General features: G+C 40.1%; 1 protein-coding gene across 1 annotated transcript in view; it reads right to left on the reverse strand.

Annotated features, from left to right (window-relative positions):
• The window catches only part of fam135b (family with sequence similarity 135 member B), a 48,693-nt gene extending 35,105 nt beyond the window's left edge, over positions 1–13,588 (reverse strand). Inside the window, exons 1-3 of the mRNA XM_047344043.1 lie at positions 13,220–13,588; positions 6,153–6,249; positions 2,329–2,408 (exon numbers count right to left, since the gene is read on the reverse strand). Coding sequence (XP_047199999.1) covers positions 2,329–2,408; positions 6,153–6,229 — 157 coding nt within the window. The 5' untranslated portion in view covers positions 6,230–6,249; positions 13,220–13,588. The remainder of the gene's footprint in view (positions 1–2,328; positions 2,409–6,152; positions 6,250–13,219) is intronic.
• Positions 13,589–14,492: the final 904 nt, after the last annotated feature.

Below are 14,492 nucleotides of genomic sequence, written 5' to 3' on the forward strand. Positions count from 1 at the left end.
CCAGTTTTCCCTGAAGAAGTAATACTGGCTGAAGCTCTTGGGCGACCATTACCACCAATCACTCCCGACAAGACATCCCCTTCAGGGAAGAGAAAACGTACACATAGCACCTTTTCAGACATTTTCAATCATACATACTTCAATATAAGAAAAGAGAGATATTTCCTCCTGGAAATTTAGGATTATGAAGAAAACCAAGAACTGAGAAAATGTATAGGTGAAACTGATTTACATTTGAAACAAGCTAAATCGTCTTGTTTCGCATTGGGTGTTGGAGAACTGTTCTATAATAAATGCAAGCTATTTTCTGCAGTGTGAGTCGGTCGGTCTTTAATCCAAAGAGCCAAATGTCCTAAATCAATGAGACAAGGTGGAGACATACAATTCCCTGACACCACTCTCATTCTCTGATGAAAGGTGGGACAATGGCACAATACATACAGACACAACAGTATATTGTTAGGGAAAAAAAACACAGTTACATTTTCAATCTTTGGTTTTTATCCACAATTAACATTAAAGATTCTGTTGCATTCTGAGGCAAATCCAAGGCGCTGCAAAAAGCAGACAGCAGGGAGCTCTGATCCCTGCTGTCCCCGTTGGTTAATGCACATACCGCATAACCACAACGTCAACAGTTTGAATCCCGGCCAAGAGGATCTTTGTTGCTTTTCATATTCGTCTCTCTCACCGTTTCCTGCCTCTCTCTACACTGCCTGTCAAATAAAGTCAATAAAAGAAATGGATGTCAAAATATACGGTTTCTTTATTTTTCTACGGCATCGGTGGAGAGCTCTATTTTAGGAAATCATGTCTCCAGTCATGTCTCTGAATGAAGCGCTTCTGAGTCCACAGACGTCAGGAACACAGCCAAGACATGAAGGAATACATTCAGAGAACCTTCTGTAGCGTGTTCACATCTCACATAATGTAAAATTACGCTTTTTCCAGGACAGGTGCAGAATAACACTTTCGTCATAACCTCTGTGGATGTGGCCCAACCTGTTCAAACATGTTTCAGACTGTAGGGACCATAGTCAAGCTAACGTCATCAAATTTGAAGCCCAAGATTTAAATGTGTTGGACAGTCAGTGTTAAGAGTATTTATTTATTTAATTTGCATAATCTAGTGACAATACAGGAATAATAGAGAATCACATATGGTAATTATCGAAATGCTAGCTTTAAGCTGCTGTGGCCCACTTGTTCTTTGTCAAAACAGCAATTTTACTCATTAATTATACATAAGAGAGGACAGGGACAGATTACTAATGAGGCCGACTAGGCAGAGAGCGAGAAATGTTGACCCCCCCCATGACCATTTGGGTCCCTTGTCCTCAGCTGGAAGTCACTGAACCATTTCTTGTCTGAATTTCAAACAAACAGCCACAAAGAGATTTAAAAAAAACTACAGAGAGACGACTGAGGACGACAGCAAAGAGATGCAAAAGGATGCAAGGACACACATGATCAGCACCAAGGAGAAACCAAACGACAACAGAGTCGTGCAGAATGACCAAAACAAATAAAGAAATGTCCAAAATTGCAACAATAAGGCGATTTAAATGCAAAGAGACGCAGGAAAAAAGGCCAAATAAAATGTAAAACAAACAGAGGCTTTAAACTATCACAAACAGAAGCAAACTGACAACCTTGAAGCTCACCACAAAACGCCTACATAGTGATACAAAGTAGTGTTGATAAAAACTATAACTACATACCTTTGCTATCTACCTTGATAAGACAATGGCGAGACTGCACTGAACTCTAACTTTAACTTACCATGAATCTACTGAAATGTACTTTGTATTTTTAAAGACAAATAATGGACAAAATTACAGTTTTTAAAAGTCAGTCATTCTGTTTACTGTGCTATGTCAGGATTATCAGCAGTGCGCAACAAACACAGCAGGAGCTCAGTGAGGACAACCTTTTTTTTCATTAGTATCTTCGATAAAATCCTATGTGAAAATAAGTTTCAGTAAAATGCACCACTTTTGTCTGATCTAGATTGACTGAAATGTCTGGTTTTATTGTTTAACATCTTTTGTGAGAAGACACTTCACTAAAGACGGCATTTGACACAGGACTAGACTTTAATAAAGAATTGCTGATAGAATTAATACTAATGCAATAGCACCACAGAATTACAACAAAAAGATGTTAAGAGACAAAAAAAACACAATGCAGCCTGTCCTTGACTATCCTTGTGTGTGTGTGTGTGTGTGTGTGTGTGTGTGTGTGTGTGTGTGTGTGTGTGTGTGTGTGTGTGTGTGTGTGTGTGTGTGTGTGTGTGTGTGTGTGTGTGTAAACATTACTTCTCCTTACCCGTATTGTCTTGAGTTGTCGCTATCAACCTGTGGGGCACTCGAGGTGAGACCTTCAGCCCTGCTCGCACCTGGTAGAACCTGAAGAGGAGGACACAAATGTAACAGTCACACTTTATAAAATACTCTACTTGTCAGTGTAGCAATTGGTTCCTTGAAAACAATTTTTAATAGTTTTCACACACAGATTCACTTATAATTTTCATTTCATTCTTTCGTTTTACTAAGTCACCATTTTTACCGAAGATCAATGAAAGGGACAAAAGATAAAAGTTTTCTCTGTTAATATTAAGATTACTACCTCGTAGTTCTTTGCATCTGGCAACCAGCTGCAGTTTGCATCTATGTCTTTCACAAAGTGTCTGTGAAGACTTTAAAGGAATTTTATTAAAGGAATTTGGGGTATTTTTTAATAGTTAGCTTATAAATGGTAGGATTAGGTCATAAAACATAAAACAAGTCACTGTGACCTTGACCTTTGACATTGGTCCAACAGATTCTTAGCATTGACCACTAACTAAGATTTGAAGCTCTGTGCACAATTTTAAGAAATTCCCTCTAGAGAATGGGACAATACAAATGATTGGACAACCAAAAAACACAAAACCTCTGGCCAAGGCTGTCGGAGGTGCAGAGGCATACAAAATGATTATCTTGTGCATTTGTCTTGGTATTGCAAGTTTACCCTCATAGTGTGATTTCACTTGGAATTTAACTGATGTGTCTTGGTGGAATAGGGGATATTGTAGCACCAACATTACATTAAATGTCATTATAATCCTGTGCAGTGTGTAAAGTGTATCTTCAAAGCTTCAGGAGTGGTCCTCCTGACATGGATGACAAGATAACAATGTCATGTTAAACAAAACCAGCCATGAATTGTACAAATGTGGCTAAATTATTCAAAGATTAAAGGGCAAATGGTCATTAATAATTAAAAAGACATAATAATGCTCCTCTATTCGAAGGCTGTGTACGGTATCAGATGAGCACTGGGTGCTAGAATTCTACAATGCTGGCAAACATTGTTGTTTTGGAACAAGTTGGGAAATGCGATTAAAGTCAAAGGATTCATGAGAACGAAAACAATATCAGCACAGTGCCATAGAAGAGGTTGACTTTTATATGGATTATTTACAAGACGGTCCAGACTATGGGCGGCTGGCGAAACGCCTCTTTGAAAAGGTCACTTTGACAGTTCAGGCCAATGCGGCTTTGTGTAAAAGCATTTCTCAGCTCCCTGGGGACACATCGGCAAATCTAAGAGACCGAAGCATGGCTGCGAACACGGTAATAATCAGAGCGTTAGCGACAGTGTAAAGATGAAGACTTGACAGTGAAGAGCACAGAAAAAGGGTTTTGAAGAGTTGATAAATAAATAAGGGCTGTTTATGGAGGGAAATAGGTCAAATCTGTGGCTGGTTCCTGGTCAGAAGCTAAACCACAAACCACTTAGAGCGAATATACTCACATCTGCGTGCCCACATTAATAATAACTCTTGGCAAATAAATGCTGGAGGACAATGGAATTTATCAGTGGTTTGGCACATTTGCTCTGGAATAAATTGCAAGAAAACAGGTTTGATATTTGAATATCTGAACCAATCTGAGACTTTGCCTCCATTAGTGGAAAGTTAAAGTGCTGTGCTCATTGCAGTCGCCTCCTTTACAAATCAAATGCAGATCCAATCTCTATTTTTAATGCAATCAGTCTGCAACTGGGCCCTTAAGTGAACAGCTGTGTGCCCCCCCCTAGTCTGGTGCAGGGATTAGCATCAATCTCAGCAATTACATTTTCTGTGTGAGGCGACGTGTGGGTCCTGGTCACTAAACTGTTCTTAATCCACAACTTTAAATCGGGACCCAATTCTGTTTCGTGTTCACATTGGACCAGTGGTGCTATCGGAAAGTAACATGGGAGCTGGTCAAAAAACAAACATATTAGTGCACTCAGCTGAAGGGATTACCATGATAAAGCTTCAGCCCAGCCCATTTGGAGAGGGGAAATCATTAAAGCTGGTGTTTCATAGAGCCAGAGGCTGACCACATGAGACGACTTTAATCTTCCTGCAGACACATCATGATGTTAGGATAAATATGGCCCTTTTCTACGTCATGAAATGATTTGGTCATTTTAACACTCCATATAAAACTGCATATTGATACAGCCTATTGTGTGAATGTGTTGGACTCTATATGCTTGTACTTCACATCTCTGCTGCCTGAAGGGCAGCTGCACAGATTGTTATTCCTCCATTTCATATCTTTCAGGGCTTGTTAATTTTAGCCTAAAAAAAATTATCTGAAAAATGAATAGCTTTGGATTATGTTAAATGAGAAAAAAACAACAGAATTCACAAAAAAGATGGGCCATCAGTTTCCTGTGCATAAACATAAACTTGTGCAATCTGTTTGGTGATTTATAAAGATTAAATCTGAGGTGTCTTTCCATCAATTATAGATATTTTTACTGAAGACAGTTTAATAAATTGATTAACGCACTTTAAAATATGTGATTTAACGTAACATAATCAGATGATCATAATCATAACAGAGTTAGCGACTACTAAGATGTGCACGCTAGTTACTTTCGCAGCAGTTTCAGCCATTTTATTTTTCACTCCATAAGGTTTGGGTTATCTGCTGCCTTGATTGTGATGAATAACAGATAGATAATTACCCAAATCTCAGTTTATCATATAAATTGTTTTCAATTAGGCTACAAATAGAACCTAGCTGGACGTAACGCTAGCTAGTTTTCTCGTACTTATAACCTAATATTACCTAATCTTATGTAATTATGCATTATGATTTTTTTTTATCCATTCTTGTATTCTATGAAATTTAAATTTGTATTATGAGTTCATAACTTCTGAAATGTTTTGAAATGGTTTCATGTTGTTATTTCTAATAAGCCTGTATGTTTAAGTATTTATATTATATTATATTTACCATATATGTGTTGGCTATAGATCTGACACTGGTTATTATTGGCTAATTCGATGGGATACGGGTTTCTCTGTTGTCTTAATGGTGTAAAAAGAGTTTCAATGTTGTTCAGGGGGATCTCTGTTGACACTCTATATAGTACAATATGTTTGTCGTGTTTCATCCCATTATATTCCTCTTTATTTTAATTTCGTGAAACAAATGTCACAGATGAGTCATGCATTCATGCCACAGTTGAGTCATGCATTCATTCATTCACTCCCTGCCTGCCTGCCTGCCTGCCTTTGCCATCATCACAAGCCTCTTGTTATTTCAGACCCTTCCACTCCCTCCTGCCTGGCAGTAACCCCGGTCCCTTCCCACCTTTCTGGCACCTGAATCTCCAAGTAGCTTTAGATGAGAGGTGTGGTGAACTAATGCAGCAGTGGGCTGAGCTTACAACAAGTTAATTTACCGGATAAATATAATGTCCTCAGCATCATTCCAGAATGAGTCATATCTTCATCGGTCTTACCTAATTTTTTTGTTTAGCAATGTTAATATTATTGGAGGGAAAATGGATTTTATGCAAAGGTCACAACAACCTGTCTTTTACCTGCAATTCCTCAATAGATAACCAGAGATTATCTGATAGGCAGGGACATCTTGCCAGTTTGAAACCATTGTACCTCTATTGTTCATGTTATGTGTTTTACAAATGTAAATTATGGATTCGGTTCTGTCCTTCCTAAACAATTATGGTGTATCTTAGTAGAACAAGTCAAGAATCAACACAAATCTGTTCTGTGAGTTTGCTGACTTGCCAGTTGTGAAGCCAGGAAATGAACATAAGTCACGACTCCAGTAATGGGATTTCTGCAGCGATAAATCACTTACCCTCTTTGAAAGAGATCCACATTGTGAAACTTGTGCAACTCTACAGAAAACTCCAGTGTTCCCTGTACTTCAGACATGATATATTCCCACTCATCACCTGTCGAGAGAAAAGAAAAAACAGTTAATATGACACATCAGACAAACAGGCCGCAGGATTGACAGAGAAAAAAAAAAAAAAAGATAAATGATGATATTTCTAAAACTAGCTCACATTGTTATTTCTTCTGTCTACTGAGATTATGTGACTCATGAAGCCCGCTCGGGAGGAACTGATGTATGAGACAGACATCTTGCTCTGAATAGAGTTTTCATCATTGCTGATCAGATAAATGTCAGACAATAAATTCCACCCTATGATGTGATTATTTCAGAGTTAAAGCACTGATGTGTGCGGCTGGAAAGAATATCTTTGTTGTATCTGTCTTCAAGTAAAATAATTTTAGGAACTCATTGGAGTTCACCATCTATTACTGTAAATGTCAGCCACAGTACATGGTTATTACTTGCATAATTGGGAGGAATATATCTATCTGCATTATATAGTTCTGTATTGCCCGCATAATTGGCAATTATGTGTACATGTTACCTGCCTTGTTCATTTAAATTCAAATTTTATTGCACAGTTATGTTTTACCTAATGTTCTAATGTGAAGGCTTAATGTATCCCAGAGGTTTCTCTGTGTTTCAGGGGAAGGTTGTAATGTGCCAAGATTTTCCAAATGGAGTTTCTACCTTGAGAAAAAGAAGCTCTCCCTCTCTTGTTTGACCCAAAAATGGGAAAATATGGCACAGCAAATATGCAGCTCCCACTAACAAGACAGCGCTGGATTATTTTTGACCTTTAGAGATCAACTTTACAAGAAAAAGCATTAAAAAATGATTGGAATGAGAGTTATCTCCAGGGCCGGAGAGGTTCTAGCTTATGTAAACAGTACGTCAGCTCAACAAAGGAGACATATAATCACAATTAATTTGGCTATTACTTGAAAATGTATCACTTTCTTCAATCTGTTCATTGCTGCAGCAACTATTTCAGCCTCTGTCTTAAGATTTCTGTCTTTTTAAACGCGCCCCTCCTGATAAAGCCCAGGCTGCTCTGATTGGCCAGCTCGCTCACTCTGTCCTGATTGGTAAACTGCTTCCAGCACATGTAGGGAATGTTGGCCTCCATTCTTGCTTTACCTGGTTTTGAAAGGAGGTGTGTCAGACCAGCTGCATGATGTATGTTATGCAAATGTGGAGCATTGTGATATAACATGACATCACAATGGTGCAGAGGTATTGACCGGACTATTGTAAAGGCACGAGCTGTTTTTCTATGGGGGAGAGGAACTGTTTTTACCATAAACTTATCTTTGTGGATCTTTTACATACACAAAAAAACGATATTAAACTAAATTTGAAAAAGCATATTGTGTCTCCTTTAAGACAAATGCAGAAACATGTGTGTGCCTGAACAGCAGACCATCATCAGACCATTAAAAATAGATGTCTCTACAAGCGACTGTGACACACCCCAGGAATGCTGAGCCTCAGGTGGGAAAACCCACAAGAAGACCGTTCACCATTGTTTTGCCAACACTTCAAACAAGAACCAACTTTATTTTAAATCCATAATGTCATAATCATTAGGAAAGAGCAGATTGTAGAAAGGGACTTTATAATCTGGAGCATTCATAAAAAGTTCCCACAGACCTAAAATTGATTTTATCTGAGCTGTTGCCAACCACAAGCAGATGAAACACTTGCAGTGTTCACAGTAAAGTGTATGAAGTAACCCCCTCATTGAATGCTTTGAAACATAGTCCTTGCATGTGTATTCAGGTAATGTTCCTGTAAGTGCTGTTAAAAACTGGAAGTGATCACTAGCAAGCAGAATGTACACACAGTAAGGAAACACTGCCAGACACCTTTCTGAAGTTCTACTGCACCTGTGCAACTCCTCAGCATGGCTGCTTTAAAAGCATGATACTGTTTTCAGTCCACTTTCTTCAAGCACTGAAGATTTATCTGACAATAAACAACACCAGAGCTGAGACAGCATTCTATCGTGAGGAGTTAACATACAAAACTTATTAGAGTTAATTCCAGCTTGCTGATATTCTGTCAATACAGTTTCTCTCATGACTTAAAATAAGTGACAGCATTTTACTTCACTATCAGAGTATTTGCTAAATTAAGCTCATTTAGTTCCTGTTGTTACCTGCTACAATTCTGCATTATTTATTTTGTTCATGTATTCTAAATAAGTAACTCTGTACACGTATTTCACTGCTGCCTAACTCTGGCTAGCAGTCTGTTTGTCACCTACTGCTAAACAGATATTTGAAAATAGGATAAATTGAACAGCATTGGTTGAATTTTGAATATTCCAACTAAATCACTTTAAATGGTCAAACCTTAAAAAGAAGTTGAAATCGATGCATGTTGCAAGCCAGCATCTTCTTGAACAGATTTTTTCACTAGTAACTGAAATGAAGAAACTTCATTGTTCTTGTATTATGAAAGAACACCATACCTAAAAGCTATTTTTAAATAAGGTAAAGAAAATAAGATATAAGATCAGTCTCTGGAAAACTTTTAATTCATTGTTTGCATTTTCAAGAAGTACAGTTGTCATTTGTATTGTTACAACTAGCTAGTCCTTAAGAATGAGGATTAAACAACATCTTTCAATCATCAGGCTATCTGCTGATTGTTGGAAGTTGCTTCCCAAAATACAATAGAAAGCAAGTTAGCATTAGCTTGACTGTGATAACATCCAGGACAGGAACACGTCCTGTAACCTCACAAACTAATGTCGTTGGCTAATGATGAGCCCATTGGCCTTGGAATGCTCCGTTAGCTAACCAGACTTACTAAAGTGTGTAGCTCACATAAGGGCATATAACAAACTATACCACGTAGCTTAATAAATCCATGTAGCCTACTATGTGTTTTGGAGAGGATGGAAAATACAGCTTGACCGGCACGCTCATCATGATTGATAAGCTGTCCAATTGTTTTATGAGTGATAGAGCAAGTATGGTGATTAATTTTGTTTTTCCCAATACTATACCCGCCAAATAGTTTGTAATAAAGAATAAGGTTGAACTACTTTGCTAGGCATTTGCATTATTTGGTTTTGCTGGATCACTTTCTTTAATGTAAAAAATATGCTGATCCAAGTCCATAGTCAGTTCTTATTTGTCCCTTATGAGCAGAGAAATCTATTTCTGTGTCCTTTCCCAACTGCAGAATTTCATTTGGGCAAATAAGGTGAGTCTCACTTGGCAGGGACGGTCTCCTCAACCTTACTTATGCTGATAAGATGCATTATAAGAATCTTGCCAAGTGTATAAAAAGAAGGGCTGAGAAATCTTCAATAAAACCAGGACCTGAGTTTTTCAAACCCGGCAGTGTGGAGGAAGAGTAGAAGCCGGCAGTGCAGTAAAAGAATCCCGACCAACACAGTAGCATTGTTGTGCTACATTAGCTGGATGCTGCTGCAAAAGTCCTGAAGGGACAAGAAACCACACAGTTCATGTGTTTTCTCCTCTTCATGCTGATTCTGCCCGTCGTGTCACATTGACACTCGCTGGAATAACAGTGAGGCTGCGTGTGTATCGGGGGTAACCAGTCATCATAATGTCCAGCCAATTATAGGCCATTAGATGCAAAACTGTGAGACAGTGGAGAATATACGGCATCTGATTTCGTCAGCGCTGATTAAGCCAACCAAAGTGGCCTCATTGCTTCCCTAATTCACTGCGTTGAGCGTCCGTTATCTGTTTTACACCTGCTGTATCAGAGATTTATCAGAAGGAGCCGCTCACTTCCCTCAGCAATGTGTTGCGTTGGCAGTAAGGAGGAGAACGAACACTGTGGGCTTGATTAAGCCGAGGTCTCAAAGTGCAGGGACTTGGGACTTAAAAACAATCTGTACGTACAGTATGTAGCTGGAGCACATGTACAGGACATACGCCGATTGTCTGATTGTCTGGTGCTCTGCCAAAATTCATCAATAAGTTAATCAAATCAGCGAGGCCCACGGCAAAGCACCCACGCAGACAGCTTCAAAGCCCTACAGCTGTCATTCATCTGGGCAGGATACAGTGTGTGCCCTTTGATGATGATGACAACGATGATCATGATGATGATGATGATAAAACTGCTCTCCAGGAAATATATAACTGAAGCAATGGAGAATATCTTTAAAGGGTAAAAGTCACACTGTCAGCAAATCCCACGAAAAGACCAAAACCAACAACGTGTTTGTTTGTCTGGCTCTTAATTATTTCTGACACCCAAACACGGCCTGTCTTTGGCATTCAGCCCAATTTGTTTGGTGTTTTTTAAGGAGAAATGCTTCAGGCAACACAGACCATGCTTGTTTGTTGAGAGTAATCCTTCATTAATTCTGGTATTTTCATCAGATTTTCTGAAAGAATTGTAAAATTTCATCAGCCTTATCTTAGCAATATCTCATGAATAAAAACCTTTATTTAGCTGTTTCCATTAGACTGCATTTTTAAACGTTTATTACCAGGATCCAAATGCTTAATTTACATAAATATTACAGAAAATATGAAACAGTTAAGAAATGTCAAAGATACGTGTAAACAGGAAACATTTGGTTGATAATTGCAGAAAAGTTGCAACTTTCTCGAATATTAGCTCGTCTCCTAAGCATGTAAGTAGTTGTATCATTGTAAAATGCAGAATTTAACTGCACAAGCTGTTGGCAATGACAACAGGGTCAACCACGCTTGTAATTGCTTATCATTGTTGTGTTCTACACTGGTATCTGTGGCTCATGACAGTTTTTTCCAGAAGGGGGTCATTTGATAGGAGCCTGACGAATCAGCGAAGGTTATGTTTTGACTGAAATGCCCGAATCAGCGATTTGTGAGTGTTTACTTCATTGTTTCCAAACATCTCAGTTTCTCTCTGTCTTTATTTTCAAACTGGACAAGCAGCATTTCCAAACTTCTCAGTTTTAATGGTTCTAAAACTCCAGAGTAGTGTGCACACCAGGCATATCCCATAGCCGATTGATGCTTTTAAAATGAAAACATAGTAGTGGGGATGTAGACTCAGCTTCTACGGTTGTAGTTGGCATGAAAGACTGCAAGGTAATCACAATAAATAATGTCACCTTCTTTTTGTTTCACAAATCGCAGATGAAATGCAGGACAGCCGTGCTCTGATGACTGCACAAAGCTGCTCCGCTACACACATAACTGCACGACCTGTATTCAAGCTAATGCTTATAATTAGCTGTTTGTGCACTTTTACAAACTAAAGGATTTTTGCACTCGCTGCAAGTCATTGAACACTAATCATTACAAAACAGCCATCTGCTGTCTGATTACTATTTAATGCACACCACACACACACACACACACTCAAACGTGCTGGCCTTCTTGGATGAGTAGCGTTTGCAGCTCCAGTGATTCCTCCACCTTACGGAGAAGCTAAAAACCCGGCTCTGCCCTCGAGCTTCCCTCTCCTGTCGGAGTCAGCTCAGCCGGGAACGCTGGCCGACGCCTCCAGTCTCAGTCTGGGATGGAGGATGAAGACGCAGCAGTTACAAGCACAGGTGTCATTGTAGCAGAGTGTGTCTGCTATGCGTAGACACTGCTGCACAGCTCCAAAAAACAAAGGGGCCGGAAATTAATCTCAGACAATGCTCCATTCAGTGACACCAACTCCCTCTGCTGAACACAATAACAGACAAAGGACTCACATATAGTGATAAGTGGCGAAATATCAGCTCATTCAATAAAGAATATCATGATCTGTCAAATCAAAGTCATTGAGACCATGCTTGACAATATCAGGGAGAGAAATTGGACATGTGGAGGCAGAGTGCCCTTGAGAGGAATCCACTGAGCCAGCCCAGGAATCATGTGATGGCATAATCTAGCATTAGCTAAAACCTGCATGATGCTGTTTCGGGCTCTTTGTTGTTAGAATTACAATGCCAAATCCACACAAAGGCAAAAAAAGAGTTACTGAGCGGCCACGAGTTATGGAGTGAAATGAATCAGAGTATGACTTTGAGAGGATGTGCCTGACTATCTCCAAAAGAGATTATCTAATGATTAAAGGGCTGTTTTCTAATTATTTTTGTTAATAACTGTTGTTTTTTTTACCAGCCGGGGAATCCAACTTGCAAAACCTCAAATGTCTTCTGTGCCGTTTGGAGAGCTGCTCGAGTGGCATGCAATCAGCAGCCGAGATCACAAAGAGACTCACTATTTATATCTTCAACTCACAGGAGCTTGTTTGTTGTGAAACCCAAAGTTATGGCTAGTATGTATCAAAACAAACTATGAAGGTGGATGAGCAGCTGAGATGTAGCAGTCTGGTGAGGCTACTCTGAACTGGTCTTGTGGTTTCCTGCTCTAATGAAATGTTTGCATAAGTCACGAGTGCCTGAACAGCCTCGTCAGATGTAATCTATTTAGCCTAGCATCATCGTTTTCTTCTATTTTTATATTTCTCGCAGGCTACCGGGACAAAACAACAACTCTGCGTTGTTTCGCTTGGCAGTGGGGGCTTCGCTACGTTAATAACCTGTGTGTAGGACCAATATTGTGGACTCCAACATCTGTGCAAAACTGTTTCTGCAGCGCAGCTCTGACAAACATCCTGTAACTTTAATCACACTGGGCTTCATTCAGGTCATTCCGAGCCCCGAGAGTGCTTGAAAACCTTTATTTTGAAAGGCTGGTTTGATTGAAATGCTTTGTTAGCTGATCAGTGTGGAGTGTCCTTTCGAAAGGACACAAGCCCCATGTTGGCCACACTATACGATAGGTCAAAGAGCCAGACATCCACTCTGCAGCGGCAGGACATGATTCACAAATCAGACTTTCACCTCAGATCCATCCCCAGTCATCACTCTCCAGCTTGTCCCTCTGTCTCTCTGCTGTGATGTACAGCAACGAGCCATCCTCTCATGAACCCTCTCATGTCCCCTCCCCCCTCCACCCCCATGCACGCACGCAGACAACAGCCGACCCCCCCCCCAGCGACACTGTACCGCAGGCGGACGGTGTCCAGCCCGAACGCAGCCTCACCTTAGCAGTGATGAAGAGTGAGATCCGCAGAGGACTCCGGCTCCAGCCTCCACTCACTGTGTCGCTGTGTGGATGTAATGTTTATATCACCGCTTCTCCTGCTGCTGCTGCTGCTGCTGCTGCTGTTGCCATGGTTATTCATCCGGACCCTGTATGTTCTGCAGTCCCCCTCTCTCTCTCTTTCTCGCTCTCTCTCTATCTCTCTCTGTTCTCTCTCTCTCTCTTCTCTCTCTCTCTCTCTCTCTCTCTCTCTCTCTCTCTCTCTCTCTCTCTCTCTCTCTCCCGGCGGGGATTTAAATTTGGGAAGTGCAGCAGCGTCTGTCGCGGGATCAGAACGTGTGCTCATCCTCCGGGTCCGCGCACGGGAGCTGCATTAAAGACAGTGGGTAGTTCAGGGGGAATATTAATAGTCAGCGACCAGGCAGTGTGTGTGTGTGCGTCTGTGCGTGCGTGCGTGCGTGTGTGTGTGTGTGTGTGTGTGTGTGTGTGCTGACGTCAGAGCCTGCCCCCTAAAAGCTGAAGTGAACCGTGCAGAGGGAACATTTCAATGCAAAGAAACAAAGGGTGAATGTTCTGCAAACAAAGCAATAATGCGATAATAAACACGCGGCTGTCACGTGACCCGGGAGACCGCGAGTGTACCACCACCATCGTCGCGCAGTCACCAGAGGTTCAGAGGAGCAACGCTATTAGTGGTGAGCCGCCAAATAACAAAGTAGTTTTAAAATACATTCAATCATCTGTGATAAGTGAATAACTGTCAGTTGTTGTGATGACACATTCACTTTTCAACTGTAGTCGACACAAATCTCTGTGGGATCTGTCTGCATAAGATCTAGGCTCTGGATTCAGTTATAATTCACTACGTAAAATGCAGGCATAACAATTATTTCTTCAAAAGAATCTTACAACGTGATACATTACTATTTCAATGAACTTCAGAATTATAATGGTTATAATTGATCATTTACACATCCAACAGAAGCAGAGAAACGCAGTTTATCAACCTAAGCATAGAGGTCAAAGAGGATATGGCTAGAGTGAGAGCCTAACGCTTATATTGATCAGAAAATGATTCCCCATCATGTGACGTCATATGATAAGTGACATCATGAAGAAGTCAGAAAAAAGTCAGAAAACAATGTAGTTTAAAGGTTTTTAGGTATCTTTGCATCCTTTAAACAACCCGAAAGCTTATATTTCAGAAATGAGTGTTGTTGATATGTTAGGGATGATGTCATCACAGCATCCCTTTCAGGTCATACAATCATGC

This window comes from Hippoglossus stenolepis, chromosome 17 (assembly GCF_022539355.2).
Source record: "Hippoglossus stenolepis isolate QCI-W04-F060 chromosome 17, HSTE1.2, whole genome shotgun sequence".
NCBI lineage: Eukaryota > Metazoa > Chordata > Actinopteri > Pleuronectiformes > Pleuronectidae > Hippoglossus > Hippoglossus stenolepis.